Consider the following 23,885-nt stretch of genomic DNA (forward strand, 5'->3'; position numbering starts at 1 on the left):
ACTGTCATTTGGTTCTAATTATTTAAACATTTCTTTTATCCATGGGTTACTCAGAAGTAGGTGTTTGTTTTTTGTTTCTAAATGTATGGGAGTTTTAAAGCTATATTTAATTACTGATTACTAATTATACTATACTGTGTAAAAAGATACTAAATTTTTAGAATTCGTGATCAGTTTCACATGTAAGTTTCAACACAATTGGTTATTACCATTGTTCCCTATGTGCTTATAATGAATTTATATTTTCTCTGAGTTGGGTGCAAAGGTCTATATATTTTTTATTAGATTAAACTGGTTAATGGTGTTAGCCAAATCGTTTATAGACTTACTTTTTGCCTGCTTGGGTAAGCAGTTTTTGAGAGAGTTAGGTTCTCCCATAACACTTTTAAATTATTTGTTAGTTCCCAAAGAGAATATAATTCTGTCCCCAAAAAAAGCTGTCTTTTGAACTAATGAGGGTGAAGGTGTAGCCACCAAATAAAGACATAACAAAAAGTTCCTTGTAAGGCAGGCAGTATCGCACATTAATAAAATGAGAGTTTAAGGTTTAATTCATTTTGTAGTGCTCTTTTCAGAAAAGCTTTAGAATAACCAAGTTTTTCCCATAGTATTAGAATTCTTAGAAAAAAAGAAAAGTGAGCCTTGAAGGAAAAGAGATATAGAAGAGGAGGAGGGAAAAGAAAGAAGAAAAAACTAGGACCAGTAAGTTGCTTACTTACATACACCACTGAAAAGATCCCACTGTACCGCTTTGTTTTAACTCCGAACAGGTATTTTAACATGGAGGTGAAGACGTGCACAGCTGCCGCGGTGGTAAAGCCGCGCACCAGGGGCTCTGTGAGGTATATGGCCACAAATCCAAACCTACAGACACCTAGGCAAAACTATTTTTTTTTAAATGACAAAGAAACAAATAAATCACATGATAGATCAGGAAGTGAAAACCAACAGAAAACATACACATTTCTTTCTGGACCACTTTCTAACACTACTCATTTGCACCTGCAACAGTTAAGCAGCGAACAAATCAATCCCTGATTATACAAAAACAAACACTGGAAGGTTTGGAGTGGCTTGGAGTCCCAAGAGCATCAGGCACACTCAGAACCGGGGACACGGTGAGTCAATGGCATTGCCTGCTCCTTCCCAGCAGATCTGAGAAGCCTCTTCCCATCACTAAACAATTCTGCTTCAAGCTTTTCTTGCTTTTGGAATCTCGAAAGTACCGAGCTGAGGCTGGCTAGTTCCTAAAACATATCAACTTCAGGAGGGCATACCCTCGGCCTGGTGCTCCTGAGTGCTGGGAGCTCTGAGCTCGGGGATCTTGCAGGCTGATCCTACCCACCCAGGCCAGCCAAGAGCGCTCAATAGGTATTTCTGAAATGAACAAACGAGAGCCCATTCCCCGTCTCTGAGTCTTACCTGAATGATTCCTGAGAGTAAGGTCACTGACATGGCGACTTTCACTCTCAAGGCGTCTCTGGCTTCTGTACCGTTGGTTGCGTTTACTCCTCCCGGGATGACTATATCATCTGGTACCAATCGAACAGCCACGCCGCCAATCATCAGGCTAATTACAGCAAACGGACCTGAAATAGTGACGCACCAATCAAGGAAATCGGTTTCAGTGTATCTGATGTGATTGTTGCCAGTACTCTAGAGAACACGGGTGAGGTCAATAAATCATCACTGAAATAAAATTGCACTGTTCTCCTTAAGCATTAAACCACTGCTCCTGGTTTATATGTAAACTGTGTGTGTGCAGATTGTATTCTCCAAAAATGACCATGATGACATCTTCCATCCACAGACTCTTCTAGAACTCTGACATTTCCCTATTAAAAGATAGACTAATTTTTAATTCCCCTCTCCTTGAATCTGGGAGGACTTGTGACATATTAGTAACCAATAGAATGCTCTTACCCTTTGAGACAGCCTGGAGGGACCTGGAGAGCATTATGCTAAGCGAAATAAGCCAGTCAGAGAAAGATAAGTATCACATGATATCACTCATATGTGGACTCTAATGAACAAAATAAACTGATGAACAAAATAGATCCAGAGACATAGAAGCATGGAACAGACGGATGAATCTCAGAGGGAAGGCGGGGATAGGCATGGGGTGGGGAGAGATTAACTGGGGAATTTATATGCAGATATGCATAGCTCATGGACAAGAGGATAGTGTGATGAAAACCTGGGAGGGGCAGGTGCAAGATGGAGGGGTCAATGGGAAAAAAAGGGGGACATCTGTAATTCTTTCAACAATAAAGATAAATTTTAAAAAATGCAGCAGAAGTTGCATTTTTTACTGTTGACTTCTGAGGCTAGGTAACAAAAGGTGATGCAGCTTCCACCTGAGAGCTGTTACACTTGCTCGTGCTGCAGCCCTGAGCGTGAGAAAACTCCAATTAGGACCACGTGGAGAGAAAGGAGAGGCGAGAGGGGAGTTGGGAGAGAGAGGGAGCAGAGGGCAAGAGGAGAGGGCGAGGGGGAACAAGAGAGAGAAAGAGGTTCAGGCTTCCTGTAGCTGCTCTAACCCCCGCTCCCTTCTGACCCTCCACTGCATGAGTCCCTGAGCCAGACCTGTCCAGATGAGCCTTTCCCAAATCCTGGCCCACAGGAACTGTGAGACACAATGAAGTGATTCTTGCTTTAAGCGGCTAAATTTGGGGGTATTTGTTACCTAGGAATGGACATCTGAAACATTGTGCCTGTGTTTGCTGGGGGCTGCCTCATGCAGCACCAAGGCTATTATGAAATCCCTATAAATCTGATCCTAAATACACTAACTACGCTACAGGGAATCCAGAGCCTAAAGTCAGATGAAAATGCAATACACGTGTGGTAATTAGGAACTTGCAGTACCACTAATAAAAAGAAAAACCAGATGCAAGTAAATTGTATTATGAATTAAAACACGTATTTCACAGATTTTAACAACTGCTCTTTTTACACAAGAAAATTGTCCTTTTCCCCCCATTATGCCAAGATGATAAGAAAGCTATTAGTTCTAGAAATCTTGGGGGGGGATGTATTTTTTTTTAATTTTTTTTTATTTTATTGACGTTTTACAGAGAGGAAGAGAGAGGGATAGAGAGTTAGAAACATCGATGAGAGAGAAACATCTATCAGCTGCCTCTTGCACACCCCCAACTGGGGATGTGCCCGCAACCAAGGTACATGCCCTTGACCGGAATCGAACCTGGGACCCTTGAGTCCGCAGGCCAACGCTCTATCCACTGAGCCAAACCGGTTTCGGCGGGGGGATGTATTTTAAAGTACCTACTGGGTATGCAGTAACAACTTGTTATTAAGCAGATATTCTAATAACAAACATGCTATGTCTTCGGCACATTGCAAAGCTGAAAAATCTGAACAGAAAGGTACTAGAGTATCAAGTATAAGCTTTTACCTATGGATATGTGTCTGGAGGTTCCAAAAAAACAATACATGATAACAGGGTAAAATGAAGAGTACAGGCCGAACACCGGAGGCACAGCTGCCAACATTGCGAAGGCTAAGCCTGTGGGATTAAACACCAGACAGGAATAGGGAGATCATTAGAAAAGAGGTTAATATGTAGTTTCCTCTTGGTTCTTTATCTCTGATGAACACATGACAACCATGTTAACTTAAGCAGAAGTGTCCTCACTGGCCCGCCCTTCTACCCCGAACATACACATTATCCCGTCTTGTGCTCAGAGAGTCCAGGCTGGGATTTCCCCGGCCATCTCCTCTTTTCCAGGAGTCACAGCCACCTCTAATCAACTTCCCGCATTCATTCTGGTGTCCCTCCCACCAACCAAATCTATTCCCCAAACAGCAGTCTCAGTGACCTTTTACAAAGGCAATTCAAGTGAAAAGCACGCTGACAGCTTTCACTGCACTCAGAATGAATCCAAAAGTGGCTAACAAGGCCAGGCTGACTGCCCCTGCCCACCTCACGCCCAGAACACTGCCTTTCTGTTAATTCTGCAAATCATGTCTTCAAACACCCCATTCTTTTTCCGCCAAGTGCCTTCACACATGCTATTCCTTCCTCTCATCCTTTTTATTGTTTTCAAAGAGAGGAAGGGGGAGGGGCACAGGGATAAAAACATCAACCATGAGAGAGAATCATTGATCGGCTGCCTCCTGCACGCCCCCTATTGGGGATTGAGCCCACAACCTCGCATGTGCCCTGACTGGAAATTGAACCCTGACATCCTGGGTTAAAGGTCGATGCTCAACCATTGAGCAACACCGGCTGGATACCTCTCATTCGTTACCTGCCTCCTAATCATCCTTCAGGTCTCAGCTCACATCTCATTTCCTTAAAGAGGTTTTTGTGATTTACCTTCTTAAACTAGGTCTCCCTGTGATTATCTCATAGTATCCTGTATTTTCCTTCATAGTGTTTAACATCATCTATCTATATATAAAAGGCTAATATGCAAAGTGTCCCCATGGGAGTTCGACTGGGAGATCGGGAGTTCTATCACTTGCTATGATGTGTGCCTACCACCAGGTGGTGGCACAGAATGAAGGAAGGCTCCGGCCAGCAGCTGGGGAAGGGACCTGCCAGGCCTAGCGACCCTAGATGTGCACAAATTTCGTGCACCGGGCCTCTAGTTTATACATAAAAATGTATATGTGCTTTTATTTGATTCAGGTCTCTGTCCCTGATTAGGGAGTTAGTTCCATGAAGACAGAGAGGGGCAAGCAGATCTAGATAAATAAGTGTGAATAGATGAACAAATTAATGAGATGTTCTTAAATTCTTAATATCCCATATAAAAATCACACAGATGCAGAGGATTTAACATTTCATGATCTCTTGCAATTAGAATATGAACTTATCGTCAAAAACCTTAATGATGACAACCCCAAGAGCATTTCACAGAGTGACTGATTAACCCAGCCAGCTCCTAACTGTACTGATCTGCAAAACAATATCACCATATTCTACTACTCCTAGATCTGGGGCTTTTTAAGGGTTACTTTTTTTTTTTCTGGAGAATTCTTTTAGTCAGGTAAAAGCTACTAGAATGATATGATAAAAACTATGAATTTGCAATCATGATGAAATTAAGCAGAAAGGTCAATTAAGCAATTGTTTGAGGATATGGTAGTAAGAGAAACGAACAAAAATAAATAAATATATTCTACTGACCTTGAGGAAGCTGAAGCACCCCGGTGCTAATGCCTGAGACCAAGTCACCCAACACATACTCCTTGAATTTGTATGCTGGCAACCACTTAGTTATGGGTAAGAACATATAAATGATATTTCTTACTTTCTTAGGAGTACATCTGGGAGGACAAAAAAAGACAGAGAAAAAAATGAGGAACATTTCTGTAGAATTTGAACCAAGGCATTTCCCCTTCCTTTTATCCTGGAATGGTAAGAAAACATTCACGCTGGTGCTGAGGATAACCTTTCACTCTGCAGAGATCAGAGACAAGAAGAGCTGTTCTTGCAATTTGTTGTTGCTGGGGACATCTAAATCGGCTCCATAATAATGCTCTACAACTGACCATGAAAAAGAAGAAAAATGTAGCTTCAGAATAATTGAGATAACTCAGAAGCTATTATTTTAATAGATACAATCCTTACTATACTTTCTGTGTTGGTATAAAAGCGAAGTAGGGGAATTATTTACTGATTGAGTTAACTTTTGAAGAATGTGGAACCACTGGCCAGCATCTGCCCATTAGTTTTCCCCTTTCCTTATAAAATCAAGGAAATTTATACAGGCATTTTGAGTTTTATTAACATATGTCCCTTGCTTTAGGGTCTTTGATTCGGTAAACTCAAAATGCCATTTGTCACTGGAGTGTAATAGCTGAGTCATTTATGTCTGGTTGTCTTGGTTAACTGGAAGACCAAGCTGATAAAACCAAGGCCTTGCATTTAATCCCTATGGGCCTTGGCCAATTTTATTGCCAGGCTACGTCAATGATCAAAGACATCACCGAGTAACAGTATGGACAGATGAGTTCTATGGCCACTGTGAAAATTTTAAGTGTTCCCTGTGACAAGGAAACAATTTGTTCCATTCAAAATATAATATATTATTGCAGCATGCATGGTATTTTTATACAGTATCTTTAGTGGTTAAGAGTATTTGGCAATTTGATGAAGGAAAATATTAGAAGCAAAATGTGAGGCAACTGTGGTAAGAGCAATATATTTGAATAAAACAAATTAGATTTGATACCTTGTTTAGAAAATTGAGATATTAATAATAGCTACACTTCTATAATACTTGCCATATGCCTAATCCCCTAGTAACTCTATGATGTAAGTACTATTATTACCACAGACCAGGAAACTCAAGCACACAGCTGGTAGGTGGTTGGGACTAGGATTAAAGCTCAGCGAGTCTGACTCCAGTGCATACATTTTTCACCTCTCCTGAAAGGTGAAGCTTAAATGAACACAGAACACAGAAGGTGTAGTATAAAGAGTTCCGGAGGCAGTAACCAAATAGTTTGGTTTTGAAGTTTGGGAGGTATCAATAGGCACACATGTATTGACATTCTCAGGCCTGCAACATGGCTGTGCATGTGTCTCCAAAATTAAGAGTCACAGGACAGTGAGGGTCCTTGACAGCATAGGCTGGGGATTTAAATTCAGGGCTTTGCCAAATGAGATAGAAGGGCAGAAAAAAAGAGAATGGCTGGAGCATTCTGAGAGACAAAGGGAAAAGGTGGATATTCTGAATGTGGTGGAGAATTGGAAGTGGGTTATTTATAGGAGCCTTTACACATAATCCCCAAGGCACAGGAGGAATTTAATAAATATGGTGAAATACATAATGAAGCTCGTGCTCAATCAAATATCTATCACGGACAACCCTGTGGACAGTTCTGCAAATCACAAGTGCTCACCATTTCCCCCCCTCCGTTTCGCCAGATTTTCCTTATACCCTTGACCTTGCTTCTCTCACAACTGAAGGACAGAATAAAGGAAACAGGTTAAAACACAACATACGTGAATGCCTGTTTTAGCTTATCCCCAATGGAATCCGGAATCTTGTCCTTCGTGTGCAGTCTTTCCTGGAGGGCCAGATGACTAAAGATAGGCCTGTCCACATAGTACTTCTGGGACGCTGCAAGGATTTCAGTTTCTTCAGCATGATCCATAGTACTCCGAAATTATTCATCAACAGCAGGAGACAAGCATTTCCTGAGTGTCACTAGGGAGAAAATAAACACTCTATTTCAGATGCCAAAATCCAACTGATGACTGTTCGTAAGCATCTTTTCCTTGCGGTATTCTAAGTTCTTCTGAATACTTCATCTTTGGACACCCCAGAGCACCTAACACTGTGTTCTGTACATAGTAGGCACTAATAAATGAAATAAAATCAATAAAAATCAACCCTCAGTTCAATAAGTTGCTCATTGACCAACCACAGGACATCATGAAAAAAAATATGCTTAGGTCCACAGAGGCTGAAAATTTGAGTCTAAAATAAAGAAGAATTCTAGCAGCAAATGCAACCAAGTACCAATAAGGATGATATGAAAATATTAGTCTGGAGGAAGAATTTTTGCAGAAGAATCTGACAAATAAAGATTGTATATTTTTGTTTTGGGCTAACTTTAAAAAAATATATTTTTATTGATTTCAGAGAGGCAGGGAGAGGGAGAGGGAGATAGAAACATCAATGATGAGAGAGAATCATTGACTGGCTGCCTCCTGCACACCCCACACTGGGGATCAAGCCCGCAACCCAAGCATAAGTGCTGACCCAGAATCAAACCCTGACCTCCTGGTTCATATAGGTCGATGCTCAACCACGAACCACCCTGGCTGGGCTGGGCTAACTTTTTATGGCCACTCTAGGAATATCACAATATCCAAGAATAACTGGGCTGAGGTATGAGTGGAGTTTGACAGATGGCAATGCTACCACTCTGTCTTCTAGCTGCTCCCAATTCCTCCAAAACATTACATGACAGTGTTGTAGAAATGTCTGTAATTCAGGAAAATACCAAGCTTAGAGTCCCATTCACTCTAAGAAATGCCATTTCTTTCCCCTCACTCTCCTTCAATTCCTCTCCACATTTATCATTGTAGCTTTCAAAAGCCTGGTTTTGTGCTCTGTTTCTCTGAAGTCTCCCCTCACCTCTAATCCCCCATAGATGTGTCTATAGTTGCTACTTTGCATAATTTTCCATATTTCTCCCACTATATTATAATTATTGGTCTCCTCTTCTAGACTGTAAATTGCTCCAGGCAACACCATACTCTGAATTCCCAGGATCCAGCTCAGTCCCTGTTTCCTAGCAGGCACTCAGGAATAGCTGAATGAATAAAATCTTTGGATTGGTGCCTCATGATTGTTGATAATGTATGCCAGGCTTCCTCTCTGTTATATCACAGTGCAGAAGGTTAAGTCTATTTTAAACACTTTTACTGTATTGTTTCTTTTGGACACTTCCTCCTTGGTCTTCTTCTGTCCTATTTTTAGAAAGGTTATTCCTTCCTTCATATAGCCACTCAAAGAGAAAAAGACCAGATAGAGCCAATAGGAATCAGACTGTTTTTGTTTGTTTGTTTGTTTTTGTTTCCCTGTTGCAAAAAAGTCAGCTTTACCAATGATTTTGCTCTTAACACACATTTACTGTTGTCAATGGGACAAGTAATGATGACCATGGTCTAAGGATATTGTATCATCTACAATGCAGTGGTGACCAAACCTGGTCACTCACTTCAGTCGTCTGGGGAAAGGTTCAAAGTACTGCTGTCGAGACCAACTAGTGTGGCTCAGTGGTTGAACCAGGAGGTCTCAGTTCAATTCCCAGTCAGGGCACATACCCAGGTTTTGGGCTTGATCCCCAATAGGGGACGTGCAGGAGGCAGCTGATCAATGATTCTCTCTCATTATTGATGATTCTATCTCTCCCTCTCCCTTCCTCTCTGAAATCAATAAAAATATATTACAAAAGTAAGAGTTCCTTCTTAAAAAAAAAAAAATAAAGTACTGCTGTCGAGGTCTCACTCTGACGCTTCTGAATTAGGATTCCCATGGGTGGGGCCTAGACGGTGGACGTTCGCTCCATGTGGGTGTGGGCATGCATCGCTGTATCACTGTATCACTGTGTGGGGACTTTTTCTTAAGATTTCAGAGCAACAGGTTTACATTGTAGTATTATAATGCAAATATACATACTATATAGTATAGTGGAGGAAATAAGATATTTCTAAAATATTAGACATCCTTTTCCTTATTCTACCCTCCATCTAGAACCTCTCAAAATTCTTTTGACTTCATTAAGCAGAGCAATTAGATGTATGTTTTGAAAGTTCCCTGGGAAATTCAGATGATCAGCGAGGTGGGTATTTGACATATATAAAAATACTGGCTTTCAACTCTGCCTGAACCCAGAATCTTTTATTTTTTTATTTTATTTTATTTTTTCCATTTTTTTATTTTTTTAAATTTTTTATTGAGGTATTATATGTGTACATATCTTACCATTGCCCCCCCCCACCCCACACCCATACATGCCCTCACCCCCCAGAGTTTTGCGTCCATTGTTTATGCTTATATGCATGCATACAAGTCCTTCGTTTGATTTCTTATCTCCCCCACCTCTCCCTAACTTTCCCCCTGTAATTTGAAAGTCTGTTTGTTGCTTTACTGTCTCTGTATCTATCTTTTTGTTCATCAGTTTATAATGTTCTTTATTATCCATAAATGAGTGAGATCATGTGGTATTTTTCTTTCATTGACTGGCTTATTTCACTTAGCATAATGTTCTCCAATTCCATCCAGGTTGCTGCAAATGATGAGAATTCCTTCTTTTTTATGGCAGCATAGTATTCCATTGTGTAGATGTACCACAGTTTTCTGATCCAGTCATCTGCTGATGGGCACCCGGCTGTTTCCTGAACCCAGAATCTTTTAGAAAACAACACCAGACCAATTAAGGCAGAGCTCTAGCAGCGGATATCAGAAAACTTTTAAAAAATCATCCTAAGAGCCCTGGCCTGTTTGACTCAGTGGATAGAGCATCAGCCTGTAGACTGAAGGGGCCCTTGATTCTGGCTAAGGGTGCATGCCTGGGTAGGGGGCGTGCAAGAGGCAGCCGATCCTCGGTAGGGGGCGTGCAAGAGGCAGCTGATCAATGATTCTCTCTCATCATTGATGTTTCTATCTCTTTCTCCCTCTCCTTTCCTCTCTGAAATCAATAAAAATAAGAAGTAAAAAGCATCCTAAGATGATTCTAATGAACAGAGTTAAGAACCACTTGTTTATGACCTTTAAGAGACAGAAAAAGACATATGAAAAAGACATAACAAATCATGAAGAAACATTTGAAAACAAAAGCCAATTATATACTTTTAGAAATAATAATAAATCAGTGACATGATTAAAGCCATATGAGATCCTTTTAAAAAAGTGATCTTTATAATATATGATATGCTAGAACATAACATAATAAATATAGTAAAGGTTAATATAAAATGCTTACTGAAAAGTACATGAAATAAATTTTGAAGAGGAATTTGAACTATAAAGGCCTGATTTAGCCGTAAAAATGGTGCTTTGAATTTGACATTTTAATTTAGGGAATTGGTTCTCAGGCCTGGCTGCACCTGGGAATCACCTGGGCAGCTCTAACTACCACTGATGCCTGACGACAGCCAGGGATTCTGATTTAATTGGCCTGGGCGGCAGGCAGGGATTGAGAGCTTAAACGCTCTCCACATGAGTCTAATGTGCAGCCAAGATTCAAAATCGCTGACTTAGCGGATGGCAGTATAAAAATCCACACTCACCCAGTACGCCACACGTCAATTTTTTAGTATACGTATATTCCAAATATCGCATGGGGCATGCTTACATTCAAATTTTATTCTTTATCTCAACTTTAACATGTTTTGCTAAATTTGGCAACTGAAACTGTAGGTTAGGAAGAGAGAGTACAGAGGGGGTTCTCAAATATTTTTGAAGTGTTGGGACCCTGGCTGTGCGCTCTGTCCTCCTTGAGATAACTGGTTGGCAGTGTAGAGATGGCTTAAGTGGGGAAAGAAAGGCCTGCTGGGAGGGGTCAGGACCAGAAAGGCACAGAGCATATTATAATGAAAGGCTGTCCTTTTGGGGAACTTCTAATGCTCATCAGCAAAAATTAAATAATTAAAGCCTTGAAGGCTATCAATAACCACCTTATCAGAATAAGAGAGGCAAAGTAACCAAGGGACCAACACAAGGAGATCAAATGACCAGACTCTTATCTGACAGATAATGAGGTTCCAGAGTGGCGATTGAAATTATAAATCACCAAATTGTAAAACAAACCCTCCCATGAGAGAAAAGTCACTTCTGAGATGGCTTAAAGTGATACATCTCCTGGTAGGTCCTCCAACAAAATTACTAATGACACAAAAGAAAATGGATCTAGAGGTTTTCCCACAGCTATAAGAGAAAAAATGTAAAAATAGTTTAGAACATCTTTTATCATAGATTTCTAGACCTGAAAGTAATCTTGGAGATCATCCAATTTAAGTCCCCCACATTGTAGGTGAGAAAATGAACTCAACTACACTCACTTGGGCGTAAGTGACTTATCCAAAAATATTCTCAAAATGCAAAACTTGTTTCCTATTCAAAGTAGTTGTCAAATGTAAAAGGCACAGATATTTATAAATAAAAATTGTAACAATATCAAAATACTCATGAAGATGTAAAGTACAGCAGAGGGAATATAGTCAATAACATTGTACTGACTATGTAAGGTACCAGGTGGATACTAGACTTTTGTGGTGATCACTTCACATGGTGTACAAATGTCTAATCACTTGTTGTACACCTGAAATTAATAAAATATTGTATGTCAACTGTAATTGAAAAGTTAAAAATATTATAACAAAGCAGCAACATTTTAACTTCAAACTAAAGGCAAGAATTAGTTGGTTGGCAATAACGAAGATTCACTATGATTTTATGGAAGATGCTCCAAATTGGAGGTCAGGGTCAGGGTCTAGCCCTACTTCTGCATCTCAAGTTCTATGCTGTGATGACAGGGTTAAGTAGATCAGGAGTTCCATACTTGGAAACATGTCAGAATCACCTGGGGATCTTGAAACCACAGATTTCCAGGTCCTTACAAGATTCTGATTTAGTCATTGTGGAATCTGTATTTTTTAAAGCCCTTGGGGTAAGACTGATGAACAACCTGTTGGGAAACCAGACGGTAAGCTCCCTGAGAACAGAAACCCAATCCTGTTGCTATCTGTACGGTGACTGCGAGGCAGAGCTCAGAAATGCTTGTTGAGTGAATATGGAAAAATAACAGCCTCTCTGGGTCTTAGTTTCCAGGTCTTTAAATGGTATTTCCAGTGATAGCATTCGGAGGATAGTCTTTGGCAAGTTTGTTCAAAATGCCAATTAAATCTTTGTGCTTAAATGAGCTAGGATGGATTCAGTTGTCTGAAACTAAGAAGTTTACACACACACACACACACACACACACACACACACATTCACACCAGTTTAATAATGTTTCTCTCTGTTTTAAGTTGGAAGGTGAGTATTATTCACTATGAACTGGACATGTCAGTTAAGACATCTATCCATCTATTCAAAGTAATCAAGTTGCATATTTATAATTCTAATAATGCATATGTTAACCTTTTATTTATATTTTTAAAAATATATTTTTGTTGATTTCAGAGTAGAAGAGAGAGAAACATCAATGATGAGAGAGAATCATTGATCGGCTGCCTACCCCCTAATGGGGATGGAGCCTGCAACCCGGGCATTTGCCCTTGACCGGAATCGAACCTGGAACCCTTCAGTCTGCAGGCCGATGCTCTAACCATTGAGCCAAACCAACTAGGGCTATGTTAACCTTTTAAATCCAATATGCAGCACATGCCCAAACTTACTATATCTTTCACATAATCTACCTATGGGTGTCAGCATGAAAAACCCACAAAAATAAATGTTATTTATTATAAACTTTTTCTACACTTCCCAGAGCAACAGAACATAAACGTTTCTATAGTGAACATGGCATATAGAAAAGTTTTCATGAATTATAGTCCAGAAAATAAAGTTTTCACTTATGAAAACTTTTCCTGAAAAGCAATTTGTAAAAGCTGCTTCCTCTTCTCTATATTTCCGGCGTAACTAGAAACATATTATCTGCTTCTCCTTATAACAATCTCTGACTAACTGCAGTAGCGCAATATGTAGGAAGATCCAAAGGCCTTCAAATCTAAGCTGGTCCTAAATGTACACTGTAAGCTCTGTGAGGGCAGCACCATTGTCTCTGAACACTCAGCACAGAGCCCAGCATGCAGCAGGCTCCCAGACATTTGTTAACTGAGTGCTCTCTGTCTTTGAATGGTAGGGACCGAGGCTGCTGGAGTATTTAGCCTGGGGCTCTGCCATCCTTTACCTCTTCTAGCCTCCTCCTCCCCTTAAATTCCTCTGCTAAAGGACTATTAGATTAGTATCCAGAGGGGCAACATTGTCTGGTAGGCTTTGGTCTCAGAAGGACTGTGTGTGGCCTCTGCACCTGGCACTTAAGAGCTGTGAGTTTTTTTGCAAGGTCCATAAGCTTTCTGTCCCTTCGTTTGCTAATTTGTAAATGGCAGTTACGAGCGTAGGCTGTGGAGTCGCACAGACCTCAGTTCCAGTCCTGGTTCTGCCATTATGATAGGATGTAAGGCAAGTTACTTGCCTTTTCTAAGTAGGGTGACCATAAGTCCTGGTATTTGCTTGCTGTCCCCAGAGTAATTATTACTTCCAAATTGTCCTGGATTAGAAAATAATTTACATTTCTCTCCTTCAGATTCTTTAGCTCTAACACGGAGATAAAAATAAACCTCCTTAGAGATCTGAGAGGAATAAATTAGAAAATGTTTCTACAGTACTTATTATGGGGCCTGGCACACAGTAAGTGTTCAATAAGTGTGTCTATTATTATTACTACTGTGGGCAGGGCACCTAATTTCCTTCAACCTTAGATTCCTCATTTGTAAATGGGAATAATAATGTTCCTTTATTTTCATTCAATTGTCTTTTTGATTCACCAATGTATTCACATGGCTCAAAACTATGTAAAAAGGATTAAAATGAAATCTCATTTCCCCCATGGCTGGAGGCAACCGTGGTATCAGTTTCTATGTGTCTTTCCAGAGATATTTTATACACGAGCAGATAGAAATATATCTTCTTCCCATGAATGGTAGCATAACTTAACACCATTCTACACCTGTTTTTTTTCACTTAACAATATTTCTTGGTGATTTTTCTATATCTCTACAAAAGAGCTTCCTCATTTTACTTTTTAAACAGCTGCATAGCAAGCTGTTGAATGCATGACCCCTAACTTCTCTCACCAGGCCTCACAGTACTGCACTGAGGATTAATGTAAAATTATAAAGCACTGAGAAAAAGGTACTCAGTAAATACTTACTATTACCTTTTTAATCGATCCCACACTTATTTCCTTTTTTAAAAAAAATATATTTTATTGATTTTTTTGCAGAGAGGAAGGGAGAAGGATAGAGAGTCAGAAACACTGATGAGAGAGAAACATCAATCAGCTGCCTCCTGCACACCTCCTACTGGGGATGTGCAAGCAACCAAGGTACATGCTCTTGACCAGAATCGAACCTGGGACCTTTCAGTCTGCAGGCCGATGCTCTATCCACTGAGCCAAACTGGTTAGGGCCCACACTTATTTCCTTTTACCTGCTCCATTGCTCAAGGCCTTGGGTCTCCATTTATTCGTTCATTCAATACTAATCTACTGACTCTCAACTTCCATGTTTGGCTGTAACATGAGAGTTGGCTACGCTTAGAGACCAATAAGCTATGGTACATGCCCTTAGAAAAGTTGTCACCTAATGTCTTTGCAGAAATTTACATCCTTTTAAGGGTTTCTCATAGGTGAGTGAAGGCATATGAAATGACAGAGCATACAGGGAAACAGAGAAAGTTTTGGGGATGGGAGGAAGAGATTGTTGTCAAGAAAATACCAACATTTAGGAAATGAGACCAAGGGTCTTTTATATATAAATCATGTTACTTTTCCCCTTCTTATTAGAAAAGTAATATATGAACACTAGGAAATTTGGAAAATTTCCATTTCTCTCATGCATAAATGATACATATTAAATGTATATCATAAATGCATACTAGAGGCCCAGTGCATGATTTAATCATGCACCTGGTGCACCAGCGGGCTGGCTGTCCGCGGGTGCCCCAGGCCTTCCGAAAGCCTCCGGCGCTGCGGAGGCTTTCGAAAGGCCTTGCGCCGGAGCAGACAGCCGGCCGGGTCCCCCGCTTTGGCCTTTGATCGCGGGGGACCCGGCCGGCTGTCCGCTGGTGCCCCAGGCCTTCCGAAAGCCTCCTGCAGCCATGGCACAGACGCTGAGCTCGCGGCGCCACTGGCGCCGCGAGCTCAGCGTCCTGCTGGCCCAATCAGCTACCCCGGCCACCCTGAGTCCCGCCCCCTGCGCCTCCTGCTGGCCCAATCGTGGGCGTAGCGGAGTGATGGTAATTTACATATTACCATTTTATTATGTAGGATATTTGTACATATATAATGTATATATATACATGGCTCAGATAGTTTAATAGTTTTGCATTAAATTTTTTTACTTAACATTCTATGTCAATGAAGAACTTCAGAAATATACTTTTTAATGGTTGCATTATAATATATATAAAATGATGCAGTTAACCACCTTCCTTATTATTAGATGCTTAGCCTATTCCCAAATTTTTGCTATTATAAGTGGGATTTTGTTTTTTGATCTGTGTGAATTTACATGTGTGATGGTAATAAAAGCGAGTTCATTTTTTAAAAAAAAATATATTTTATTGATTTTTTACAGAGAGGAAGGGAGAGGGATAGAGAGCTAGAAACATCGACTCGCTGCCTCCTGCACACCCCCTACTGGGGATGTGCCAGCAACCAATGTACATGCCCTTGACCGCAATCGAACCTGGGACCTTTCAGTCTGCAGACTGACGCTCTATCCACTGAGCCAAACCGGTTTCGGCTTCATTTTTAAACAACGTAAATGCCCACTTTACTGGGTAACTTACAAAGTGAGTATATAAAAACTACAAATTGACTTAAAATAATATGAATTATAGACATTTATGTGAGTTTCTTATTTATACACAACAGTAGTTAAACGTAATTATTGTAGTTCCTGTTTATAGAGACTGTGAAATTTAAAAAAACCGCAGCCTCTCTGTTAGGTAAAAACGATCCTCACTTTTGGATGCAGCCTCTGTGGCTCCCGTGGAGTAGTAACAGCTGGGCTGGAACTGAGGTCTGCTCACTTCAGAAACCATGCTCTTATGCTCTGCTGCCTCATTAACCGTGCCTGAGATTAATTATGTCAAAATGTTTATCTATTTTATCTAAATTAGGTTACTTCTAGGCATGTATTCCCCCTTGTCATGCCTTGTTTTTGAAGCACGGAGATCTTAACAAATGGAAGTAGGAGTAGAGGTCAAGGAAGGCTTCAGAGAGGATACTGGGTTTGAAGTGACTCTCCAATAATGGGTAGAAGGCAAAAGCCAGGGCCTGTGATTCTGCACAGCGAAATGAAGAGTAACAATGGATAGGAAATATCCATGGAATACCAAAAGCATTGTGCTTTGCGTGGTTACAGGAAATGAAGCTGCAGCGGTCGAAGAAGACCAGGTCTCAGGGGACCATAAAAGGTCTGGCTACAGGTTCCAATGTGAAGCCATATGCTCCAGTCCTTTGACTATATCCCCATCCTCCTTTATCCTCTATAGAACTGGTCAAAGCCACCACGCCATGCAAAAATGATTCAATTCCAATAAACTGAATCCCTTCCAGCACTAACTTGTTGTGACTCCATAAGTTGATAAATTACAAGATTTATTTTTCAACTAGGAACACTTGAAAGATCATTAATACACTTAAGATATGCCTCCAGGATTTTCTGTGGGGTAAAAAGCTCAGTAATTCAAATTGGTGCTTAAGTTTGAATGACAGATATTTTAATAAGAAAAAGTTCTCTATGTGAAAATGGAAGAAGAATCTACTGGTTTACCAGTCATTTCTTTTTCTAAAATAATAACTTTAGTCAAAATAATACTGATACAGTAAAATTGCCAATATTATGGAAGGGCTAATTGGAAAAATAAAGTTTTCCATCCCTTCTTTTCCCAAATTTTAGCTTTATTCCCTGAAGCAACCATTTTCTTCAAATCATTTTTGTTTTTAGTTCTTTAAGTGAGTTTATTTTTAACTCTAAATCAGCTATTAGTATTTTTGGTGGAACTTGTGTGTAACTGTTCTGTGCATTTAGTATCTTTGTACCTGATACCAAGTGCTCGTCATTTAGGCAAATCTTGAGGACTGAGAACTAGTTCTAAGTAATATAATTATATGGCTATTTTTTTACTTATCAAATTTAGACATTATCTATGAATGCTTACCAAGAAAAATGAATATTTAAGACTCCTTATTCCATACTATTTTTGCCAGGTTATATTACTCTTTTATTTTCTTTACTTATGTAACCAATATAGGCTAACTCATTTTATCTGTTCTCTCCTGGAATTTTTATTAGACACATATTGGAGCTTTTCATTGTATCATTGTGTCTTTTAATCTCTGACATTTTTCATCTTTTAATCTCAATGGGTTGATTCCAGATAGTTTTCTCAGATTTGGTTTGAAGTTTACTAATCTATCCTTGCCTCTAATATGTTGTTTAGCTGGTACATAGATTTAAAAAGATTCAAACCTATGTTTTTCATGTCTATATCTTCTTTTTGAAATATGCTGTTCTTTTTTTATAGTATACTATTTTTGCCTTTAGTTTTCTATACTTTTTATCCCTTTAATAATTTTTAACACACTTAATATTTTGTTCATATATTTTCCTTACTTTACATTCTTGGGTCTCTGATTCTTCTGTTTGTTTTGTTTTTTGATACTCCCTTATGGGGATTTGTAGATTTAAAAAACTGTGAGCTCATATTAAATACGGGGGGAGGGGAGGAAGTGGTGCAGTGTCTCCTGGGCCCTGAGACCATGTCTTGTTTCCAGGTTTGAATGGTACAACCCACCCTCACACCCTAGGATCTGTATCCCACAGAGAAACTCCTATGGGCTGTGCTGAGTACGAACTTGCACTTATTGTCTTTTAAAAACACTTTTCTGCATTTTGGTAGTCTTTATTTCAAAGTTAATTATTTATTTAAACATCTAATTGTGTTTTAGTCTTTATTTTTGTGTGTTTACACTGGAGGGAATTTGTTAAGTCAATTTAGTCCTCTGCGTTGTTAAAAGGCCCATTATTACAACTATGTGAATATTGTTCATTACTGGTTCTATCTATATTTTTCTTGCAGCTCACTACTTGTCCCAATTTGTATAAATTTCTTTCTAAGTCTTGGTGATACACATCTGTTAGTTTGTGAGTTAATTTAGTTACACTTGGGGAGTTAGACTCTTTCTACTCTTATTTTGCTGGAGCACTTTCTTAGGTAATTGCTTCAGAAAGGGTACTTGGAAGTAAAGGACCCGAGTCTTTAAATGTCTGAAAATGTATTCATTTCACTCTTATATTTAATTGACAAATTTACTGGCAACAGAGTTTTAAGTTCAAAATAATTTCCCTTATAATTTTAAAGGCACTACTCTAGGGTAGTTTAGTATCCAGTTTACTGATATGGAAGCCTTATGTCAATCTTAAGTGACTTTATTTTCCCTTTCAAAAGTGTAGCAGCCTCTCTGTATCTTTCACTCTGAAGTTTTGTAATGATTGTATCTCTGTATGGATTTTTACCCTCATTCACTTGATGGACCTTTTTTATATCATAATTTTCCTTAACAAGAGGTAATTTTTTCCTTGTATTTGTCAATTTCTTCCCTTCCATTTTCTTTGTTTTCTCTTTCTAGAGCTCCAACAGACTGGTGTTGGACTTACTGAGCTGCTTCTCATCTTTTCTAGCACATATATTCTCTTTGACATTTGGTTGTGCATTTCAGGAGATTTCTTAAACGTTGTCTTTTAGCCCTTCTAAACAAATCATTTTTTATTTTAATAACCATTTTAAAAATTAAAGATATTTTGTCTGTTTTCTGTTTGCTCCTTAAAAGAATTCTGTTTTGTTATACGTATACGGAGACAATGTCTTTTTAATCACTCTGAAGCTACTCATATTTTTTTAAAAAGTTGTCTTAAATGATATTCCCTCTATCACTAGTAACTTCTATTTTTTCCCCATGATTCTTCCTATGGAAGGCTATTCTTGGTTATATTTTTAAAATTAAAGACTCCGTTGACTTTTCTGGTTAATTGGTCTTGCTTTCCTCCATAAATCATGTATATAATTTTCTTTTTAAAAAATATATTTTATTGATCTTTTACAGAGAGGAAGAGAGAGAGAATTAGAAACATTGATGAGAGAGAAGCATCGATCAGCTGCCTCCTGCACACCCCCTACTGGGGATGTGCCTGCAACCAAGGTACATGCCCTTGACCGGAATCGAACCTGGGACCCTTCAGTCCCCAGGCCGACAATTTATACAGTAAGCCAAACCAGCTAGGACTAATTTTATAGGATAAGATCCTTCCCTGAATGAAACGGTGATTACGAGGCTTTTTGCACTTGTGGGCTCTGTTGACTTCCAGGTTGACTTTAGGGTGAGGAGGCCAGAGCTGGCTTTCAGGCTAGAGCCCACCACTTCCCAAATGCAAGAAAGAGAAAGAATTTACCTAAAACACCAAACTCATATTGGAAGCACTGGTTCACCTTAACCAATCCATAAGGACTTCCCATTGATTCTCTGCTTTCAGGCCCTGCGGCTCATGCCTGCTCTCTGTCCTTGCTGACTCTGTGCTCAGAGCCCCTTTCTAGAGGGTCACCCCATTCCCATGGCGGTCCTTCTTGCACTAATTCTGGGTTCTGTCTCATCAGTAACTTTCCTCCAAACATTCTCCTCTCTCATTCTCTTTAGAGTTCTTCCTAGTCTTCGTAAAATGTTACAGTCAATTAAAAAGAGTTATAGGATAGAGAGAAGGCAAATGCTTTTGCTTAGTCTATCATTGTCTTAGTTTAATCTTTGTCTTGTTATTTTTTTTTTTTCATTTTGTAAACTGGGAAGTTTGCGTGCTAAGTTTTATCAATTGAACACATTTTTAACATAAAATAGATATATGAAGAAGGATTTGAAAGCATATGCCAAAAAATGGTAAACAGATTGTGGGTAATTTTATTATCTTTTTATTTATACTCTTTGTATTTCCACAGTAGACACCATTATTTTCATAATAAAAGTAAGTTTTTAAGTGTGAATAAAGGGTACTTTTTTGTTATTCTCTTGGAGGAGGAGTCTGCAAACACAGGAGCCCCTTGGCATTTGAGAGGAGAGTGAGGGTTATGTTCAGAGACCTCGGAGAATCCCAGATTTCACTGAGAACACCACTGATTGAGAGATGAATGTAGGTGAGCTGCTTGACTGATGCAAGCTATCAGGTTTCTTTTTGTTACATGCTTCACATACAGCCCTAGGAGGCAAGTACTGTTTTCTTCACTGCCAATCAAGGCCCTTTCAGATTCACTTCCCATTTACAGTTGAAAACAAAACTGCGAAGAGACTACTGTAGGAATCATGCACCCATACCACCAACAAGGGCCAGGTAGGTAAAGACAATGATTGAAGTGAACCAGGTGAGTCTGTGCCAATCTAGAGAGCATGTGCCAAGCCCAAAGTGATCAGCTACTATTCAGCTCTCACTGAATGTTGGCTTCCAATTCTAAATGTTCTTTCTGTTGAGGTTCAATTTACATAGAGTGAACTGCACAGATCAGTGTATGTTTAATGAGTTTTGCCACACATTTTAGACTCCTATAAATAGAACCTTTTTATCATCCAGAGCTGTCTCCTGTCAATACCCAGTCCCCAGTCAATCCCTGCCACACCAAGTCAGATAACTTCACTTCTGATTTCTATCACCATAGATTAGTTTTGCCTATTCTAGAACTTCTTATAAATAGAACACCCAATTTTTAAGATAACTTGAAACTACATTTTAAAGAAAACCTTTTTAAAAATATGTTTTTAAAATTTATTTCAGAGAGGAAAGGAGAGGGAGAGAGAGAGATAGAAACATCAATGATGAGAATCATTGATTGGCTGCCTCCTGCACGCCCCACACTGGGGATTGAGCCCACAACATGGGCATCTGCCCGGCCTGGGAATCGAACCATGACCTCCTGGTTCAAAGGTTGAGGCTCAACCACTGAGCCACATCAGCCAGGTGAGGCCAACTTATTTTAAATATTACCCAACCAACTCTCCACTGTCTTCTTCCCAGCTTTATATTTCTCCATAGCACTCAGCACCATCTAACCTGCACTGTATTTTACTTCCTTATTTTCTGTATTCCTCCCTCCCTTCATAATACTTAAAGCTACATGAAAACAGGTACTTAGTAGGACTTCATTAGACATTTGTTGAACAAATGAGTGCATCAAGGAAGAAAGGAAGGAAGGAAGAAATGAAAACCCCTGCTAGCTTTGGAGATGCTAGTTAAGAATGAACTAGTTAAGAAAATTTTATCATTTCTAATTATCTTCCAGCATTTAATTGTTTTGAGGCAGTAAAGATTTAAGGAGCAAACTAATGATAATCTTGAAGACCAGAACAACCCTGACAATACTTACTATCTTTAAAAATTAGATTTGTGGGAGGACAAATGCTTATATATAAACACATTACTGGGTATTTGATAATAATTAAGTTTTTCATTAGGTTTAAAGTTATGATGACAAAACCATCTTTTCCTAGTATATTTCCTAGTATATTTTCCTACCTTAACTCATTTTTTTTTTTTTTTTTTTTTTTACTATGTTTCTTCCAATTGAATTGGCCATTCCCACTGGGTCCTGAATGGCCAACAAACCACAGGAAGACATTACGCTTGGCTCCTGTTTGAAACCAACAGCTACAAAAAAACCACTGGTCTTGATTCAGGGCCTACCTTAACTCATTTTAAGAAGTAGGTAGAGAATAACTTCCAAAATAATAAAATTGCACGTGCTCAATATTACTAAATCTTTGTAACAATGATCAGCAATAAACACATGAAATGAATCCAATACTAGAAAAACAATTTTTTTTTTATGTCAGTGAGTACAGCCAGCTCTAGGTCAATGTAGAGGTGGGGGCTGAGCTGGTTGTGTAGTTCTCCACCAGATTTTTGACATAAGGTGAGGGCAGTTCCTCTGAGACACCAAAGGTTTTCACCACAGAAAAAAAATATTCTCTAACATATGACATCATTTAGAATCAAGTCGGGCTCTGTGATTGGTCAATGCTGACTAGACCTACTATATGCCAATTGACCCATGGAGACACCATTTCATGCACTGTGTATGGAAGACTTCAGAGAACACACAGGAATCATGGGACACATTTTCCAACACAGAGTAGGTGAGATACAATGATTTGCCTAAATTTTAGAAATCTTGAGAATAAACTTGTAGCAACTATAAGACCAAGCAGAGAGAAAAGAAATAAATTAAATGTACCATATTTTTCGGTTTATAAGACAACTAGGCGTATAAGACGACCCCCAACTTTTCCACTTAAAATATAGAGTTTGGGATATACCCGCCCTATAAGATGACACCCGGCGTATAAGACGACCCCCGACTTTTGAGAAGATTTTCCTGGGTTAAAAAGTCGTCTTATACGCCAGAAAATACGGTAGTTCCTTGAATCCACGGGCTTTCTGACCCTTGTTCTACATTTCCTCCTGAATGCCTTTTCATCTTTTGTCAACTCATGTCTGTTTCTCTTTTACTGATCTGACAGTCACACATACACTGTTTTTTTTCTTCTTCTAGGTGTTTGGGATGTGAAGGGCAGTAGGAGAAAGAAAGAGTAGGCTAAACAAATAAATTTCATGGATTACATTTAATGTGATACCTTTAAATCTAAGAATAATTTTCAAGTGTGAACATCTGCAGAATTTACAATGTAAATGGCAACAAGATTAGATACCAACAAATGATTAAGGTAAACAATGTGCTCTTTTTTCCTATCCCAGTTCTGGTAACTCAATAGCCTACAACTACTTGAGAAGGTGTGAGGATCATTTTTTTTTTTTTTTATCTCAGTTTGGACACAGAAGCTCACATTTCAGCAACGATCAAGGTGATCATCCTTATCCCTTGCTGACACCTTTCTCCCCACCCCAACAAGTCACAGATCACCTCTAGGAGAAAATTTCAATAGGCTATTAAACACTGGCATGGATACCGAGAGAAGACAGATAATCCTCTCTGGGGACCTTAGGAACAACTAATCATCTTCGATAGGCAGAGTTACACCTGATTCAGTCCGTCAAAATGTACTAGCTGCTGAAAACTCGAAAAGCATTGTGGAAATACTAACTGGTGAGGAGGCACAGCACCTTCCCTGAATGAATGGCAATTGCTTGATTTGGACTGTTTCATAGAAAAGCATGTTAAGACCTGGTTACCATTAACTGTATGTAATACTGGGCCAGGCTGTGTATAAAAAGAATTTTGTTCCCCGGCAGGTGTTTCTCAGTGGTTTGAGTGTCAGCTTGTGAACTGAAGGGCCACTGGTTTGATTCCCTGTCAAGGGTATACACCTGGGTTGGAGGTTTGATCCCAGCCACTGTCAGAGCATGTGCAGGAGGCAACCAATTGATGTGTCTCTCTAACATTGATGTTTCTCTCTCTGTCTCTCTCCCCTTACTCCCTCCTATCCACTCTCTCTAGAATCAATGGAGAAAATATCCTCTGGTGAGGATTAAAAAAAAAAAGAATTTTGTAGCCCTGCTTTCTATCTTTAGGTGATACAATCTTAGAATCAGTTAGTAATGATTATTT

The 23,885-nt window shown here is 39.3% G+C and overlaps 1 protein-coding gene across 1 annotated transcript in view; it reads right to left on the reverse strand.

Moving 5' to 3' along the window:
• Positions 1 to 23,885, reverse strand: part of SLC26A5 (solute carrier family 26 member 5) — a gene marked incomplete at its 3' end in the record, with an annotated part of 46,320 nt that overhangs the window by 20,886 nt on the left and 1,549 nt on the right. Inside the window, exons 2-6 of the mRNA XM_079786015.1 lie at positions 6,980 to 7,184; positions 5,156 to 5,295; positions 3,416 to 3,526; positions 1,423 to 1,589; positions 720 to 884 (exon numbers count right to left, since the gene is read on the reverse strand). Of these exons, the coding sequence (XP_079642141.1) occupies positions 720 to 884; positions 1,423 to 1,589; positions 3,416 to 3,526; positions 5,156 to 5,295; positions 6,980 to 7,131 (735 nt within the window). The 5' untranslated portion in view covers positions 7,132 to 7,184. The remainder of the gene's footprint in view (positions 1 to 719; positions 885 to 1,422; positions 1,590 to 3,415; positions 3,527 to 5,155; positions 5,296 to 6,979; positions 7,185 to 23,885) is intronic.

The sequence above is a fragment of the Cnephaeus nilssonii genome, assembly GCF_951640355.1.
Source record: "Cnephaeus nilssonii genome assembly, chromosome: 12".
NCBI lineage: Eukaryota > Metazoa > Chordata > Mammalia > Chiroptera > Vespertilionidae > Cnephaeus > Cnephaeus nilssonii.